General features: G+C 34.6%; 1 protein-coding gene across 5 annotated transcripts; it reads left to right on the plus strand.

Moving 5' to 3' along the window:
• The first annotated feature begins 5,940 nt into the window (after positions 1 to 5,940).
• Positions 5,941 to 19,509, plus strand: LOC149726865 (extracellular calcium-sensing receptor-like). 5 transcript variants are annotated; one of them, XM_089889385.1, is made up of 24 exons: positions 5,941 to 7,117; positions 8,029 to 8,130; positions 8,202 to 8,320; positions 9,049 to 9,193; positions 9,257 to 9,449; positions 9,994 to 10,186; positions 10,412 to 10,624; positions 10,980 to 11,146; positions 11,723 to 11,818; positions 11,949 to 11,963; positions 12,849 to 13,028; positions 13,390 to 13,564; positions 13,919 to 14,023; positions 14,456 to 14,604; positions 14,815 to 14,919; positions 15,309 to 15,434; positions 15,922 to 16,144; positions 16,469 to 16,590; positions 16,800 to 16,932; positions 17,254 to 17,426; positions 17,864 to 17,993; positions 18,228 to 18,321; positions 18,385 to 18,462; positions 18,641 to 19,509. In XM_089889385.1, exons 1-24 carry the CDS (start codon positions 6,963 to 6,965, stop codon positions 18,825 to 18,827), a joined length of 3,378 nt encoding a protein of 1,125 aa, XP_089745511.1. In that variant the 5' UTR covers positions 5,941 to 6,962; the 3' UTR covers positions 18,828 to 19,509. The 5 variants fall into 5 exon arrangements, with proteins under 5 accessions (XP_089745511.1, XP_089745512.1, XP_089745513.1 ...); XM_089889386.1 differs by having other exon boundaries at positions 5,942 to 7,117; positions 9,061 to 9,193; XM_089889387.1 differs by lacking the exon at positions 11,949 to 11,963 and having other exon boundaries at positions 5,943 to 7,117.
• The last annotated feature ends 308 nt before the right edge of the window (positions 19,510 to 19,817 follow it).

Here is a 19,817-nt window from a genome sequence, read left to right on the forward strand (position 1 = left end):
GTAAACTTTAAATATATTTTTATATATTATCTTGTTATTATATCAATATATTATATTTGATTAAAGGTATAAATTATTGAATTACAAGCAAACCCTTTAAAGTTTGGGAATGATGTGGAGAAATAAAAAAAGAAACACTTTTATATTAATGGTATTCTGCAACTGTAGTTAACCGACCGAAATTAAGTCTCGTTTGACACACTTTGTCAGACCAGATTTTTTAGATTTTTTCAGACCCCCATTCAATGATCCTCAGAAAAAAATGATGTTACAGAAATGTTCGGAAGTATTATCGCGTCTTTTTATAAAGCGGGTCAACGCCAAATATTGTTTTTAAATATTACAAAATATTTTAAATAGAAATGGTATTTTTGAACAGGTAAAAAAATGCGAAATAGTAAGGTGCTATTTTTAATGCTCGCTAAATCATAGTAAAGCCGATGATTTTTGTTAGTTTGCGTGTGCGAACGATTAAACTAGTTTCTTAAACCTTGGGGGATATTCAACTATAAGATACTGATATAATAAAAAGATAATATTTTGAAAATATATTCGAAATTTGGTCTCTTGCACTTGGTGATAATTTATGAAAAGTGGCTTGTGCCAAAAACAGAGTAGTAATACCCAATTTGTAGCAAAAATAAAAACTTTATCAATAGTTATAATAAATTTTCTGTTATTACAAGTTCATATCACAGAAATAAAAAAGAATAGAACGCGCATCTCCAATGTCGGCAAAGGCGAGAGGATGATACACTCTCTCTCTCTTTCGCGGGTCGTTCCCGTTTACTATTGTAGTCAATGGAGTCGATGACGTTTTATGTAGTTTTTCTTCGTTTTTTGACTTAAGTTAAAGTTATAGTTTAAAACAACAATTTTCTAATATATATATATTTCTAACAAACCTTTTGTTTGAAATTTTTAATTAATTTTTTTAAATAATTACATTTTTTAAACAAGTGGTAAACTGTAAGCGTTAACCTACTAAATAACTAAACTGGCCTAATAAACTTGAATAGTTGGTGTAGTTTTTAAAATAAACAGCTAAAACCTTCCAAAAATACTATGCGCCTATCTTTTACAATGAAGACGAAGGGAAATGGGGACGGAGTTGGCGGTCACGTGAATAGAAAAAAGAATATATCACCGTTTTGGGCAGTTGCGCGTTCTACTCCTTTTTATTTCTGTGGTTCATATACACTTGTTGGATACAATATTTATCCATTTATGTTCGAACATTACCCATTGTCGTTCAAACAATACCAATTGTTATGCAACAATATAATGTATAGGTATAACATGTTAAAAACTGTAACAGTAGGGCAAGAAAAAGAATGTTTAGACTTAATTTTCAAAGCGTACAGTATTATTTCGATTTCGTGTTATTTACGTATATTCCTATTTATAAATACACTTAATAATCAAAATTAACAATGATTTTAAACTGTCCCATCTTATCCTGTGTGTTTTTGAATTTGTAAAATTTCACTTGTTTTGCGGATCGCTAAATAACTCCTCATGTGTTTTATTATATTTTATTAAATTGTTGACAATTAATGAAGGGACGATAGTACTAATTCGTGGTATTACCCAAAAAACGTCATCTACTTTGATTTTGGAAATATTTTCTAATTTATGCTTAAGTGTCCCATCTTCCCCCATTGTACTATATATCTGCGTTTAAACAATCCACTGATTGCTTAAATATTTCTGCATTAAGTAATGCATTTTTTATATTACTTAGCATGAAAGATATCAGTTTGTCAATGTTTAAAATTAAAGAAAAATTGCAGCGTTTTTTTAATCTGTAATGACTTAATGTACACAATACAGTCAAGCATCAACACAAACCTTGCACTTTTATTATATCAGATGGTTGTTGCTGTAACGTACTTCTTCTATCGTGAAAATTAAATTAAACAACTTATCTTTGAGAATCAAACAGCAAATATTTCCTTGCGATACTACCACGTGACGTCGCAAGCGTGTTTGTGTAGTTTAAGGGTATGAATGAATGAATGAATTATATGAATGTAACTTTCCCCTCGCGTAGCGGGTAAACGACAGTCGTTATCACATGGGTTTAACACCTCGTGCCAGCGTACGAGTCACCATGTATGTTACTTTGTGGGCGATTACTTTTTGTGGATTTTTTCTTTTTTTTGTATAGCTGATAATTTGGACAACCCATTAGTGACCACCGGGTTGGAGCAAGTGCCGTTAACCGTGTCTTGCCCAGGGACACATACGCCCACAATGGTAGCAGCGTCGAGCCTTTTGGAGCCATTACCTCTGGGTTACAGGTAGGCGCGCTAACCACCATGCCACGGCCCCGGTATCGCCAAGCCGATATTTAATATCGCCTTGCACAAGCAGGTGTGGGTGTAAAGGTGGCTGTACACAGTATCCGGCATGCGAAGTCGTATGCAAACCCATTACCAAGTTCCGCATGCGGCAGCGAAATCAAGACAAAACGGACGAATTCCAGATACTTTGTACAGCCACCTTAAGGCTGTAAGGTTTATTTCCATCAATTATATTGCTATATATTTAATATGGCTCAGAAACATGACCACATTACCTTAAAACTATAAAGTAGAATATCTGGGTAAAATGGTGCATCTTATGATCCATGTTTTCATTCTGTTTTATATTCTCATTTGGTAGTAGATAAGTAATAATTTATTAAGTTATATAGTACTGTGGGGGAAGATGGGACATCTTTAGCACTTAATATCCAAATATCCGGATCGTGTTTTAAACAATTAACAATGGTCTATGGTAGTTATGGGGTACAGTTTTATAATTCTTTGAATTTTCTTTCTTTACTACCAAAAGAGACGAAAAAATAGAACGAAAAGTTGTCTCATCTTCCCCCACCCTACTATATAGCCGTAACCTCACGATTCTAAATTAACGTTGTTGATTATTAAAAACAGGATTAGGAAATATGGAACATTATGTGAAAGCGACACCTATCTTACGGCACGGCATCATATACCTAACGATTTTTCCAATAAAATGTTAATCACATATATCTATATGCCCACCTAATAAAATGAAAGCTGCGTTCGTTTCACAACAATTTCTTGTTGACAAAACATAAATTAGATAAAAAACATGGTTTAAAAATTGTTTATTGCCACATATTAGCCATATGGCTAGCGAGAAGGTATTTAATCAGGTCTCTATGAACCAATAGGACAACGAAATAGATAAACGATTGTTTACTTGGATATATATCTTTGTACAGCGTTCATTCGTTATAGGCTATATGTTGTGATTTACTAAGCAACCAAGTTATTAAGCAACCAACAAAGTTTTGTAAGCTATCCCGTAGTTAAACCAAGCATATATAAGTATGTTTATATGTAGTAGGGTGGAGAAGATGAGACACATTTTTATTCCATTTTTTCTCGCTTCATTTGGCAGTTAACAAAAAGGCTTTAAAGAATTATGAAACCGTATTATCAAGATTGCCATAGAATAGACCGTTGTTAATTTCAAATCACAATTTGTATATTTGTATATTGTGTGCTAAAGGTGTCCTATCTTACCCGACAGTAATATATGAGTATGCATCGTCTGTACAAAGACTGTGTACGTTTGATAAAGCATGTATACCCAGTAAGGCTTGCGATGATAAAAATAAAACAAACGAAGCACGCTTATGACGTAAGGCGAATGGAAGGCTGCTTTATTACAAGGAATTGTCGCAGCGTCGTTTGGGTTTTTGGCAAATGGTTTGAAAATGTTTCAGTATTTCCGCGTCTTGCATAAGCATTCATCAGCCCTGTAATTTCTCTGTCTGGTGAAGTTACGACAGCAATTGCGGATTTGATGTCGGCGAAACAGACGATAAAACAAGTGGAAACCGTTGTTCGCCAGAAAGGTATATGCTAGGTCTTATACCCTTTGTTACACTTATTCGATTTGTTATGAAGGGCCTATAGTCAAGTTTTTATAAAGGGCTAGCGTGCTTTTATGCCTGAATAGTTACGCCGTGTTGCCAGCTCTACCGCAAACCGTTTAAATAAACAGAAGAATCTTAATTTATTTGGTGGTGTGTCTACGAAATTTCATTTAAATATATTGAGATTTTTAATATAAAATAAAGTAAATGACACAACAACATAGTATCGCCTTTTCAATTCGTTTCCAGCCTTGTTTTTTCGGGAATGGTCTGGTTCATATCTGAGGTAAAACTCACGAGAGAAAATATTTGTTAAGTCGGGTGGAATACCCAACGTCGGCTTTGTGAGGAAAGTTCTAATATTTGAACTGCTGGCATCGGTACATCGAAAACCCATCAGTACCTTCTTTTGATTGAGTTTTGGTTAAATAATTTCTCAAGCTATGTATTCGATGAGTTTATTTAACTTGAAATACGTAGGTAAAATACAAAAATATAGAAAATCGATAAAAAGGTAGCTATAACGATGACTTGTTAATTAGTTACCTATATTATCGAATAGCCATGTTCATTAATGAAATCAATAAAGTGTTGTTGTAGCAACGGCCCCAGCAAGAGTGAATTAAATTAGTTAATTCGACAGAAGACCTCACAAGGGCAGGTAAGATGTCGGCATTCTCAGCGGCAACCTTGATCTGTAAAGTTATTAAAGTAAAGCCATTCAACGGACAGCAATATTCGTCGTACATGTGGTGGTATTAACGTCTGTAGTACCGACTAAAGTAAAAACTAATCGCTGCCTAGTTTAGATTTTGCTTTTTTAATGGCTTGACTGATACCGTAGTCGATTATTTGGCTGCCCAACTTTTGTAATAAATCAAGTACAGGATTTAGTCGGCCGATTAGTAGCAAAAATACACCGACTACGATTTAGTCTAGCGACTCAAAAGCGCGGTGACCATAGCGAACCCGGCAGACTAACTTTAGTAGAAGAGAATCACAGAGTCATGAATGTAGTTTTTATTTAAAATTCGTTTAATATTTCACCTGCTTTACAGACCATTTAGTTTTCTTCAGACAACTTTATATATTCATAGTATGAAAACTAGAATTCTTTAAATTCAAAGAGGTCGTCAGGTTTAATATAATCAAGCGTTTCTCACGAATGCCAATAATTTCGCGCCACTCGTATGGTTCATGCTTCATCAACCATTTGAAAACTGCGTCAGGGGTGAATAAAACAAGTCAGTTAGAGTAAGGTAAATACCAAGGACTGCTAAAATCGCAAAGCATTACGTTTAATCTTTAGATTGAAATTCAAGTCATAAACAATTTGAGGACAAAGATATTATATTGTGGTATTCTTTACAAGGAAAAGGACAAGGCAATATACATGATATATTGTCCGAGACAGGCTCTTTATTGTTCTAAAACACGTGTTTGGTGTTTATGAGACCTCTTGTTTAATTACGTTTAATGTAAAGTGCTTTTTTAACACTTAAGAGCTAACGCTTCTCTAAATCGCGATTCATTTCCTAAATTCAACCACGTGAAGGCATGGGCTTTTGCGAAGTTTCTAAGCGAAGTTTTTTTTACTGAGGAGAATCGCCATGTCAACGCAACAAACACATTGTGACGTACCGTACGCACCCTAAATCGGCGGGCCATTTCACTTCTCGAGTTTCATTCTATAGTAGGCCATTATAGTTTGCCTGTAAATGCTATGCTGACAGATAAGAAAAAGTAGACAAGGCTTTATTGGTTGGTGGTTCAGAAAGACGTATTAACGGAAACATATATCAAGCTTCTGTAATTTTCGCCGAAATCAGTTTATAGTATAAACATATGTGAAATCAAATTTCTCTAATATTGCATAAACATGTAGGCTACGTGCTGTTAGGTAGTGCTCTTATTGTCTGTGCTATTTTAGATATATTCATAGTAACCTGTAGAGTGCTGATGTACAGAACTGACTCAGTACAGTGTCAAATTTTCATAAATTTAAGTACGCAACCAAAGGTCAGTATGTCATGTAGTTAGTAAAATTTAATGGTGCTATGCTGCCACATTGCTAGATCGATTTATTTTGCTTTCCGCCACTGTTGGATTTGCTTAAAATAGAAAATGTTGACGCCCTGCGGCAAGAATGTTTTGTAATAACCGATCTTAACACGCTTGTGGGACACGAACTAGTTATACGTAATACGAGAACATGGTTGTGACGTCACAAGTCGGTCCAGGCGATAATCTAAATAAATAGTAAACCGAAAAATCTCAGCCGTGGTATACCACGGACATGAACGCGTTTCTAAATTACTTGTTTTAAATCAATACTAAAGTAGGTAGCATATAGTCTGATTTTATTTAGGACCTAAGTTCTTCGTTTAACCTTTTCGGTAAGTCTAGTTCATAGGAAATAGTAAAAGCTACTTTATGATGTTTATACAATACGTTAGACAAAGGCGTGCGATTTATTTGACGTTTAAACGTGCTGTACCAGTTTATCATTAACGCAGGTTTAGCACTTATTACATGTGGTAATAACGCTGCAAACATAGTGTTGCTAGGCTTGTATATACCATAAAGACTGTAGCGAGGGCAGTAAAAGTTAAAAGTTCTATTGAATTTTTGACGTGACGTATTCTGTTGGTACATAGTTGTATTTCGGAAGCAATGACGGGCCTTGCGACCGTGAAATGCGGTAGTCAGCACTACTACTAACTTTGGTCAGGAGAGGCGTTTTGTCGTGTTTATAGTAAAGAACTAGCACCTTAAATAACTATATGCACGTAAGGTAGTAGTTGAGTTTGGAATGAGTTAATTCTTGTTATATATATTTTAAAAGCAAAATCTGTTTATATATTTAACCGAATTATTTTACGTCCATTTACTACCAGTGTCAGCGTCGTCGTTAAGTTTCATTCTTATTTAGTTCTTATTTACGATACCAACACTAATTAAGGTAGTAGCGTTTACCTTTTAGCATAGAATGCTGGTGATATACGGACACCTGTTGCACGCAATTAAACACTGATAGAGTGGATATAAAATGCTACCACAAACTGTCATCCTACCGTTTATTTTGGCGTTGCGATTCTGCAAGGGTTCCTGGACAGAACCTGTGTCATACAAGCACCCTGGTAATATCACCATAGCTGGACTTTTCCCTTTACATTACATTTCAGACCGACCGGATAATTACAGGTACTTATGTTATAGATACTTTAGTTCGACTTATTAAAATAGTTCAGTAAACTTACATAAGCGGAAAACCCAACCGATTTGTAATTAATTCCATAGTTTATTAAAAGAGTCGGTTTTACATGAACGCTTCTAATCAGAACCTAATTTGGTTTATTGTTTTCTTGCGGTCGAATGTGGGCCGAGCAACACTTATATACACTTAAGCTGCGGTATTGTATATAATAGCAATCCCAGACAGTCATATAACGATATTTAGGATAAAAGTGTATGCTGCTGCACGTACACAACTAACAACACTATATAGTCGTATTCCATCCGCTGGGGTTAATAAATTAGAGTTTTTATTTAAAACTTTCAGTATGAAATTCATATTTAGTTTTGTATGTATATAGAATTTTACGTTGAAGTTTCAATCATTTAGTATTTAAAGTAACCTGAATAGGATGTTTTTGATCCTGTGAAGAAACTGTTAAAATGCCGCTGCAAAATATCCTTTCCAAACTTTGCTTATCACCTATGTTTACATTTTCTATTTATATTTTTATTACATGAATAATGACTATATTCCAGAATTAATTTTTATTTTATATTATAGTGGGGGAATATGGTACACCTTTTAATATCAATTTCTTGTCATATATGGTAGTAAACAAAGAACATTAAAATAATTATAAAACCGTATCCTCACAACTCACACAGACCGTTGTTAATTGTTTAAAATACGATCAAGATATATTTTAGAAATTATGTACGTAAAGTGTCCTATCATACTCCACCGTACTATATAATTCTTTGCTTTACTTAGGAGTGAATTTATTAACTGTTACTATGTACATAACATAAAACTTATCAGCAATTTAGCATTAGCAATAAACATAAATATGTCTTACTCTTACCATATTTATTTTTAGCCTAGAAGAAGCACCGGAAGCCCTGGTATGTCGAAGATATAACTTCTTAGGGTTTCGGTGGATGCAAGCCATGATCTTTGCCATTCAAGAAATAAACAATAGGTATACAGTGATATTATAGGCTATTCATTTGGAATATTTCCTTAATAATGTTTATTGTTTACCTCTGATAGAAGCGACATCCTGCCAAATATATCGCTTGGTTGGCAACTTTTCGACACATGCAACACGCATGCCCGTGCAGTCACTCAAGCTTTACACGTGGTTGATTCGATTTATAAGCGTCCAAAAAGTACGTCAACAAAACAAAAAAAAATAGAACTTTTTTTTTACTTGAATGTGCATTTACTTTTTGTTATTGTGGGCGGGGAAGATGGGACACCTTTTCATTTTATTTTCTCGTCCAATTTGCTAGTAAACAAAGAACATTCAAAGAATCTTAAAACCAAATTTTTACGACTCACATAGACCGTTGGTAATTGTTTAAAACACGATCAAGATATTGGGATATTCAAGCTAAAAGTGTCCCATCTTCTCCCACCCTGTACTATATGTCGTCATTTATGCAATGTTTTTTTAAGGTTTTTGCTAAGCTTTTTTAATATTTTTGTGCAATTTTTTGGCTCTAAAACTGTTTTATTTGCGACGCCAAAATTGATCCGCAACTTGTTTTATCCTCGCGTGGCAAAACTACGGTATTCGTCATAATACAGGTATTTTGCTTCATACCCATAATGTCCGTTAACAAGTTACCACGCATGTATCTCAGTGGGTGATTACTTTTTTATTATTTTAATTTTTTGTTGTATGGGTGCAAATTAAGACAACCCAACCCATAAGATGCTTCTTTGTAAACTTCACGCCAATCGCAATAAAGCAGACTACTTTTTTATTATTTTAATTTTTTTGTTGTCTGGCTGCAAATTAAGACAACCCAACGCATAAGATGCTTCTTTGTAAACTTCACGCCAATCGCAATAAAGCAGAACAAACTGTATCCAGAAAATTTGCCTTTACCAGGTTTGCACACAGGTTTGTCGGCACTCATTGGCCCGACCGCTTCAGACAAATCGATCGTGGTGTCTAACATTCTAAGTGTATTCGATGTTCCGCAAATTAGCTACGGGTCGACGAGCAGATTGTTGTCCAACAAAAACATTTACAAGTTGGTACCGTTAAAGTGTTGCTCAATAATAAGAAATGGAAAACAGTAAATCTCGTATTTTAGTTCGTTCCTGCGGACGATACCAAATGACGATGAACAGGCGACGGCGATGGTTGAGCTATTATTGCATCATAATTGGACCTGGGTCGGTGCGGTAGCTGGGGATGATGATTACGGGCGTCCCGGAATTTCCCGTTTTAAAGAAGAAGCAGAGAAACATGGCATATGTGTGGAGTACACAGCTTATGTATCCGAGGTTAGAGTTCCACTTCCAAGCTGCATGTTTGTGTATTCTGCAATGCACCGTTAATTTTTAAAGGCATTATTCACAAACCTTCTTTTGTTTATTCCATTATTCAATTCTCTTACGATAGGTTTCAACATTCACGAACGTTATTTGGATCGAATTTTTATTAAAATTTAATTAGAGTCACCCTCTTAGTGGACTTTGACTCGTGATGCCTCGTTAAGAATTTTCGAATTAATCTGCGACTTTTAATTTCTTTATGTTTAACTGGCAAACACATCCATTAGGCTTTCTTCATTACGCAAGGTTCGTTTAACGACTTTCAGATGAACGCAACGAAGTCCGTTAATGTAATTTAGCGTATTCGTGTCTTGAATTATTAAACAAAGAATTACAGTTGGCATCGACTTTCATGACATTTAAATGACTGGATGTACATAAACAGTTAGAGATTACCATCGGGTATAACGGCCGCACTTAAATTACGTATGTTACCGTCACATATTTAATATCGGGCATCTATCACTTCTTATTATTCATTAAATTTTCACAGTCCATGAGCGAGGAGCACTTGAAGCAGACTGCTCGTGAGATCAAAAACTACAATGCCACCGTGTTTGTGACTTTCATAAGCGCCACCCACCTTGTTCCACTTGCTCGGTATCTCAGCGAGTATTCGGTGACAGATAAAGTGTGGATTGCAAGTGAAGCGTGGGCGACTTCAGATACAGTGCGAGCTATCGACGGTTAGTTTAATTTCACAAAACATAAATCTATGTGTATTACCAAACAAACTGGTTGAACGTTTATTACCTATGATTTGTCCTGCATGTCCTGTGGTGTTCTACCTATGATAAGCACTGTAATAATATTTCCCTATGATTTCCAATACTTACCTTACAAACGTAGCGCTCTGATGATCAGTAAAACGGTTGACGCGGGTACGTATGACAGTCTACTTTTGTCTTCAGCACGAGTGTTCCAAGGCACATTAGGAATCGCCACGCGCGGTGGTGAAATGCCGGGATTTCGGGCGTTTCTTGAAGGTGTTTCCCCCAAAACACAACCTGAAAGCCCATACATAACTGAATTCTGGGAGAAATCGTTTCAGTGTAATTGCCCAGACACCGTGTGCGCCAAAACAGAAAACGATGGTGACATGTCCTCTCACAACAGCTATGCTGGTATGTTTACATACGTGTATAGTCTATGCTATATATTCTACGGCTCAGTAAATTCTGTGAAAAACTCAAGTGGCTGGTATGCACAGGTTTGCTGTGAAACTATCAATACTTTACAATAATTTAGGAAAAAGTTTTGGCATGTGTTGTGTATTAAAATAAAATTAAGTATGCCATGTTGTTTACGAGCCAACACCATGGCATAACTTCCTTATCTAATGTAGTTATGATTATAATTACCGAGCTCTGATATGGGAAGTCTGTGTCTTTTACCCATTCTTGTTTTATCTGTTATTTTAGTATGCCAATAAATAAAACTGTTTGTTTTTCTCAACTTACTATAATTCACTCAACACAGAGAACTGCACCGGAAACGAGTCGTTAACAGGAGATGGTGCAATCACATCTGCTTATTTAGGTTGGACTGATTTGGAGAAGAGTTATACCACTTACCTTGCTGTGTATGTGGTGGCGTCGGCCTTGCATAATATTAGCACATGCGTTGAAGGCAAAGGCTTGCTCAAGGTAGGGTATTGTTTATGTGACTGACATATTACTTTGGAGTAAGATAGGACACATTTAGCTCATAATATCCAAATATCCTGATCGTGTTTTAAACAAATAACAACGATTTATAAAAGTCAGAAAAATAAGGCCTAATAATTCTTTGAATGCTCTTTGTTTATTACCAAATGGAACAAGTATATAGAATGTAAAGATGTCCCATCTTCCCCCACCCTACTATACTATGGCTTTGTCATTTTGCCTTGACCTTGATGCTTTAAAGGTATTAATTTAAATGAATACAATAAAAAATGAACAGTTAATGGTTAGTTGCTATAAGCAATGCAGTTTAGATAGCTATTGGTTAGGTTTGGAGTTTCAAAATTTAGATTGGTTCGAGTTGACACGAAAAACTCTGTTTACTGTCTGTATCCGTAAATTTTACTTTTAATTGGACATGCCCCAACCCCCATGTGAATAAATATGTTGCTGTTAATTGGATAAATTTAGAACCCTCTAGTGGGACAACATTATAATTAATTGGACACACGTCAAAGTTTACTAACCCATGTTCATTAACGATTGTATTTCTCACAGAATGGTGCCTGTCCATACTTAAACAACCTCACTACATGGCAACTCTTATCATACATCAAAAAGGTCGATTTTTTTCCTCCTGGACACGATTACAAGGTATACATTTTGCATTTTTTATTTAGCACTTGTGTGTTCTGTAGAAAACTCTTGTCAAGCATATTGCATTTAAAGAACGATGTTCTCTAATTTTAAAACAGAGAGTGATTTTGGATGTTTTTCTTTCTAGACGCATAATGATACTGTAAGTAGTGTGATGGTTAATTTTGGTCTACAAAGCATGCTGCTTCGGAAAATATAATTTGCATTTTGTAAAATAACTGTGTGGCCTTCGCACTGGCATGTTACATTCACTTCATGTTGAAATAATGACCTTGCCAAGTTTAATTTCTCACTTGCATTATACTGATATTTTCCACTTGACGTGCTATAGACAGTAAGCTGTGTTAAAGGCTTGATGCTGCTGCCATTGTGGCCGTGTGTGATACCTTAAATACTTTTTCACTGTAACACATTTTTTTGTCATAATTCTGTGCGAAAAAAAGAAAAAAAATAACCCCTAAAGCCACAAACTTGCGGTAATTCTTAAGCTAGCACGAGGTGTGCAAAACATAAAACGTTTTATGATAGATTTTGTGTGTTACTTCCCCACCACTCAATGATAAATAATTTTCTTTCATTCATTTAATCATTTCTTCCATTTAACATGCTCACTTTTGGCCAATGTTCCGATTCCTTGTAATATTCAGTTAAATTGACTAAACTTCATAATTCATCAGAAGTGTGTGAAACAAGGTGTTACTCAGCTGGTTATCAAAGCCAGCACCTTGATGGTTAGGTTTCAGTCATCTGGAGTAAATATTTATGAACTGGGAATATAATATTTTTTAGTTATATGAGGTTGGGAATTATCAGCATTGAATTCGCGATTAAACTAAGATGAAACCACACAGTCATGTTTTATTTATAATTATTACTACATTTTAGTACAGTCTGTTTTATACCACACACAACTTTTGGTGGTCAACTTAAACAGATTAATTTTTTAACACATATGCCCTGTTTAGTTATTATTTCTGTAGTTGAATTTAGTCATGCTTCACAAATCAACTTTTACCTATTGATTCAGTTTAATTTTGATGAGAACGGCGATCCAAATGCTTCATACAAGCTAGTTAGTTGGATACCAAAGATGAACTGTCGGGGCAATATCACCGTTGACTTTGTACATGTTGGTAATTACTCAAGCATGGTAACCCCCAAGTGGTCGATCAACGAGAGCGCCATCTACTGGCACAAACATAATGACGTAAGATGTTTAAATTGTTTGTTTAAGTTAAAATATGTTTTGGGTTCACAGTTTTTTTGGTTTTTGTTAAACTTACCAATGCCATATCACATTTGTTAGTTTAATGACCTATAGCATGCAATACTACTTACAAAGCTACCACTGTGGGTGTTCTTGTAGCCATACCAAGAAAACATGTTTTACCAATACTATCCTGTATAGTATATCATAATCAGGCGTACATATGTTCAATTGTGCAACATGATGCACAATATAGTAAACCTATCCTTAGTCATAACGTAATCCCTGTCATCTTAGAAGAAACAAGTAATCACCATTAAACATCAAGTTATATATGTAAAAACAAAACAATATTTTGCAGATTCCCAAATCGGTCTGCAACGCCGACTGCCAGCCAGGATATTACAAGATTCAGCTGCAGAGTGCGTGCTGTTTTAAGTGCGCTGAGTGTCCGTCAGGCGAATATTCAGTTGACATCAATAGTCCAGTATGTACACCATGCAACCTTACTCACAGGGCTGACGATAACCGAACTAGTAAGTTTAAAGCTGTAGAGTACACATTGTTGACAGGCTTATTATACAACAAAAATAGGTTCACAGTCAAATTGTTTTATAGGCTGATTTTTTCAACGCTTTTTATACACCAGCAACCCTTATTGCTGTAAAAATGTTGTCAAAACATTTGTAATAAATTTCCTGAAGAGATGTTTTAAAATTTGATTTTTTTTGTTAAAATTAAGTCAATTTATATATAAAGCTATATAAACTAAATTTGATTGTACAAAATTGCACAATTTGTTTGTTTTTTAGACTAATTTAGCCAAGACTCCTAATTTAATATTTATCATAAAAATTTAAATTGAATAACACATGTGTTTGTGAACACAGGTTGCATTCCGAAGAATGAAGAATATATTCGTTGGGGTGACGCTTTCGGAGTTACGTTTTGCGTTTTGTCTGGCATTGGGATCTTACTTACGCTATTTACTGCTGGTAAGTATGAAAAAAAAGTTGGTATATTAGTTATTTGCTAGCCCAGTAATAAGTCCAAAGCCCGAAAAAAATAATTACCAATATAATTTAATGTATATTAGAGGGAAAGACGGGACACTATAAGCATATATTATCCAAATATCCTGATCATGTTTTGAACAATTAACAACAGTCTATGGGAGTCATGAAGATACAGTATTTTAACGTTCTTTGTTTATTATCAAATGGGACAAAAAATGAAAATCTTTTGACCTGCCATGCAAAGATAAAATGATGAAACGCTGTATTTATCTCAGAAGATTAGATTGTATTTTAAATGAATAAATGACTCTTATTTCCTATGTCTGTGTTTTACCTTTCCAATCCCAAAATACACCCAATTTAAATTTATGTTTTTGTTTGTTTGATATTAATGCTTTTGATCTTACGTAGGGTCGTTTATGAAGATGCGCAGAACCCCCCTGGTAAAAGCAACAAACAGGGAACTAAGTTTTCTTTTATTTCTATCAATATTTTGCTGCTTTCTAACTCCACTTTTGTACCTTGGAAAGCCGCAGGATTGGAATTGCAAAGGAAGAACTGTGAGTTTAGTGACATTTATCGATAGTAAAACAATTTCCTACATCCGAGGTGTTGGCAAGGAATCTCTAAGATCAAAATTCTTGTTTGCAATGAACATTGTATTTGATGTTGACTTTGCTTCATTGTATTATGCAAAAATTCTGATGTATTCCTATAGTATACACTATACAGGTTATGTTCAAATATGTAAAATGCAACCTTTATCTCAGGTGACATTTAGCCTGAGCTTCACTTTCTGCATTGCGGCGATTCTGGTAAAAACTCTTCGAGTGCTTACTGCTTTTGAAGCGAGGATACCCGTCACGTACAAAAAGGTAGATAGATGGAAAAATAACTAGTTGTATAGTTTTAAACATATAAAAATATGACCAATAAAATACTTAAAAAAATCATGGAACCTAGCTTTGAAACTGACCGTTGTATTTAATTCAAACCAGTGTGTATGACCTTGGGGCAAGACTATAATTTGACACAATGGTCACTGATAGGTCGTCCAATTTGGCAGTCATTCAGAAAATAATAAAATAAACAATCACCCACACAGTTACATAAGTGGAAACTTGCTGAAGAACCCGATATGATTGAAATCTTCTCGCATATTATGCCTAATATGATACTCTGAATAATTTTCACTTGGCTGTTTTTATGGAAAAATCCTTGACATTCAACCCTATTTCATAAAACTTTTGTTTTGATTTTTTAGCGAACAAAATGGCTTGGGGAACATGTACAAGTGTTTGTTGTGATGGTAGTGTCTCTTGTGCAAGTTATTCTCTCAGTAACATGGTTAGTTGTTGACCCACCGAAGGTCATGTTGTCTCAAAGCAAGGTATGGGCACATGTGATTGATTTATAAGATAATATGAAGAACAGCCGTATGTACCTTTTATAAAGTTCATATTGCCAGTGCCAGTCCTAATTTTATCTGTACCAAAACCAAAAATATTCTTCACACTGACAGATAAACAAGTTAGTGTTTGGCACCGTGGCTTAGTGGTTCAGTGCTTGCATCGTAACCATATTGCTTTCCATGCACAATGCTTTTATCATTGTGGACATGGTTGAGCAAGGTGTTAACAGTGTTTGATGTTAACCATGGGTCACTAATGAGTAATTTGTTGGTCTTTCAGAGAAGGAGAAAATCGACTACTCATGAATGCACATACCTTTAAACTAATTAGGTGTATAGAACACTTGTGTTATTACGACTGTTACAGTTTTACCACACTTGTGGTATAACGGCTGATTCTGCATTGTCACACGAGAATAAATAAGTGAGTTTATTATAAATTCATGATTGAACTCTTTTTTCCCAGACATCTGATATCTCACTAATCGTGGAGTGCAATGTTGGTAACTTGGTCATCATGGGGTTTGTGTATGGTTACCTCTGTCTGCTTGCTTTAACAGCTTTCGTGTTCGCTTTTCGGGCTCGCAAGCTTCCAGAAAACTTCAATGAAGCAAAGTTTATAACGTTTTCCATGCTTATCTTCTTCATCGTGTGGTTGTCTTTTATACCAGCATATCTCAGCACAACTGGTAAGAAATTAATGTATATAACTTAAAATACTTTGTATTCTGACCTAATACATAAAGAAACCATTTTCGGGGTCTGGTTATTTTTATGCTATTAGTTTTAATTCATTAAACTAGTTATCCTACCATTCCTACATAGCTTCATGAATAAGGCCCATCTTGCAGAGTCACTCAAAAAAGGAATATGAAATTATAAAATTCTTTAAAGAGTTATAGCATGTCTTGGCCCTAAATAAAGGAAAGTTTGAAACTCTTACAGTCATACGCAGATCAGTTAAGACCACATCTTGTTTCATGAATAAAAATCTGTGTGTTTTTTGTATTAAGGTATCAACGCTACAGCTGTAAGCTGCATTGCAATCTTATCTTCAACTTTTGCATTACTGGCTTGTATTTTTTTCCCGAAACTTTACGTGATATATTGGACACCACAAAGAAACACAGTAGAGGTACGTTAACATAAGACACTTGATTTTTAGGCCTTTAACTATATAGCAAATGCTCCATATAATGGTAATGTTCTCCTATTAATTTAACTAAAATGTTTGGCAATTAAAATTTTTTTTTTAAATCTTTATTTTAACCTGAAACATTTATAATAATTAATAATTTCCCATAACTGCGTAATATTTTCTAAACAATATGTTTTTCCATGTAGGAGGTAAGACAAAATACAGCCACACATGCCATTCGGTCAAGTCGTTCAGTGGCATACAGTGTAAGAATTAAACCACCAGATATGAGTTCAGATTCAAACAAATCGATGGTACAAGAAACTTCCCCTCCAAGAAGTAATTTCTACTTGCTTTTTTTAAAAAACCTTCTTGCAAATTACAAAGTATTCTAATATATTATATAACTATTGTATCCGTATGGCGGCAAAGTTGTTGCAATATTTTCTGCTATCTTTTTTAGTGTTTGAGTAACACGGAGGTCGCTCACAAAAGAAAAACAAATATTCTTTTAACACGCTTCATAAAAGAGGACCTGTAAACCCTTGCTACTAAAAACTAAAACAAAATAAATAAAAACCTCACCAAAAAATTCAGCTTTTGTTGTAATTTACAATCTAGTGAATATTCGAAACTTTATCTGAATCTGCATGTTTATAGCTGGACGCAAAGGAATGTATGGTCGTAACGCAAACGACAGAAATCCATTTAAAGACTTCGATAACAGCAACTTTAACAACAGCAACAACATCAACTTATCTTCAGTTTCTAAAGCGAGTAACCGACGTCTTAAAATACAAAATAGAAATCGTTCCCACAGTCTTCAACCAGAGGTAAGATTTTATAAATTGGTTATATATCTTATAAGTTTGAGTCCCATACTTTTTATCATTCCAACTAATATGAGAATGCTCAACCCTTATTTTTCGGAAATTTATCATATTAAAAACGGGCAAAACATACGAATGGGAATTGTATAACAACTGTAATACTAAAATTACAACTTGAAACGATTTACATGGATTTTATGGAACTCGGTTTAAAAAGTGTCTTACGGCAGATAAAATATTGGTTTCAATTTCAATAAAACTTTCGTAAACTTTTAATGCTTAAACGCCTGTTAGCAAATATGGCTGGCAATAATATCAGCAAGATAGTACATTAGCTATAAACTGTACAATTTTCAATACAGAAATGTTTATATAACTTATAAGCCCGTGTCCAAACACAAAGTTATTTGTTGTGCCATAACATTCTGTGTTTACAACAGCGATTGGGAATGAATCTGAACAACCAAGACATTTACGAAGATGTACTTACCACAACATTTTCAAAAGACATCAATCGATTTTCTGGACAATCTGAAAAAGATTCAGTACAGTCGGAAAGTAGTAGCAGCAGTAAGTTGAATAAGTGTTATGATGGTATATGTCATGTGTTGATTGGGTTGTTTTGCAAGTTTGTAAGCGTACTATTATTAAATCTAAAAAAGCTGTTATAAAAAATTAATTTTTTTGTACTAACAACTCGAATAAAATTCGACAAAATACACACTTGTTAGAATAGAATTTACTAGAAGAGCTATTTTATATTATGATTAGCAGTTTATATGTGTAATACCGCTACTTGTGCAGATGATACAGAATCAACTACATTCAACGTTGATATAGCAGGAAAAATATCTACGGACACTGCAATAACAGATCGGGCAGAAAACTATGAAAAAATGTAGGTATTTAAAAAAAATAATCTTATAACCTATATTTTAAAATAATGTATTTTTTGTTTTAGACTATTTGACGATGGAAAAAGAATTAACTTGAAAGTTGCCGTCAAAGTTAATATTCAACAAACAGCATGCGACAAAAAGTAAGTAGTGGCAGGAATATCATGACCTCCAGAAATGATGATATTTATTATTTTTTTATTTGTAAAGAAAGTCTAGTGGTTGAAGCATTATAAAACATAGCTCGTGGCCTATAGTTATAAATCTAAATGTGGCTTAACCAAATTTTCTGTAATTGATAAATCATATTTTATGTTTTAGTGCACCTTCGGTACAGCTCAACAACAACAATAATCATACACCTTTGGAAACGATTTTACCGACAAGCGAGCAGGTAGCAAACAGACCATTATCAGACTGCAACAATACTGGGACCGAGTTATCCGTTCAATCCTCCCGTGATGATATAACGACCACCAACAACATGTTTGATTCATCTTCTGCTTGACAAAGAAGTGACAAATCAATTGCTTCTAATATTATTATTTTCAATTTTCACTGACATTCTATCTCACAAAGCAATGAAAAAGTGAGTTATATTAATCGTGCTGCAAATTCCGAAACGTGTTTTTCTATTTTCTTGTTACTTTATTAACTGTTTTTCTTAATACCACTAATGTTTCTCTGAGAAATTCATGCACCATAAATTTCATGCAGATTTTAAAGCGGGCCATGAGTCTATAGATCAAATGGTGCCGATTGGTCAAATTAAATTCGTCATTATTTTTTATTTATTTATCGCTAGTCTTGCTATGTTTTTTTAATAAAATTCATTAAAACGAATTGTTATAAAAACATTTTATGTGGTATTGGGCCAACTGTGGAGTAAATCAAGGGTCCTAATATAAGTCACTTCAGTATATCACGGTCATGATGAGGTGTCATGCAGTAAGAGCTCCTTACAAAACAGAAGAACGTCATGTTCGTCCGGCGCCGTGGCGTAGTGGTTAGCGCGCCTGCCTGTAACCATTAGGTAATGGGTTCAAGGCTCGTCGCTGCTACCATTGTGGGCGTATGTGTCCTTGGGCAAGACACTTAACGACAATTGCTTCAACCCAGTGGTCACTAATGGGTTGTCCAAAATTATCAGCCATACATAAAAAAAAAATGAAAAAATCCAAAAAAAATAATCACCCACAAAGTAACATACATGGCAACTCGTAAGCTGGCACGAGGTGTTAAACCCGTTTTCCGGCCACGCGAGGATAAAGTAAGTTACATTCATTCATTCATTCATTCATGTGGCAGGGTAGGGGAAGATAGGACAGTTTTTCATTCTATTTTCCCATCCCATTTGATTGTAAACAAAGAACATTAAAAAAATTAGAAAACCATATCCTCACGACTCCCATAGACCTTTCTTAATTGTTTAAAACACATATTATGTGCTAAAGGTGTCCGTCTTCCCCACCCTACTATATACACTTAGCATATGGTA

This window comes from Ciona robusta, chromosome 12 (assembly GCF_009617815.1).
Source record: "Ciona robusta chromosome 12, ASM961781v2".
NCBI lineage: Eukaryota > Metazoa > Chordata > Ascidiacea > Phlebobranchia > Cionidae > Ciona > Ciona robusta.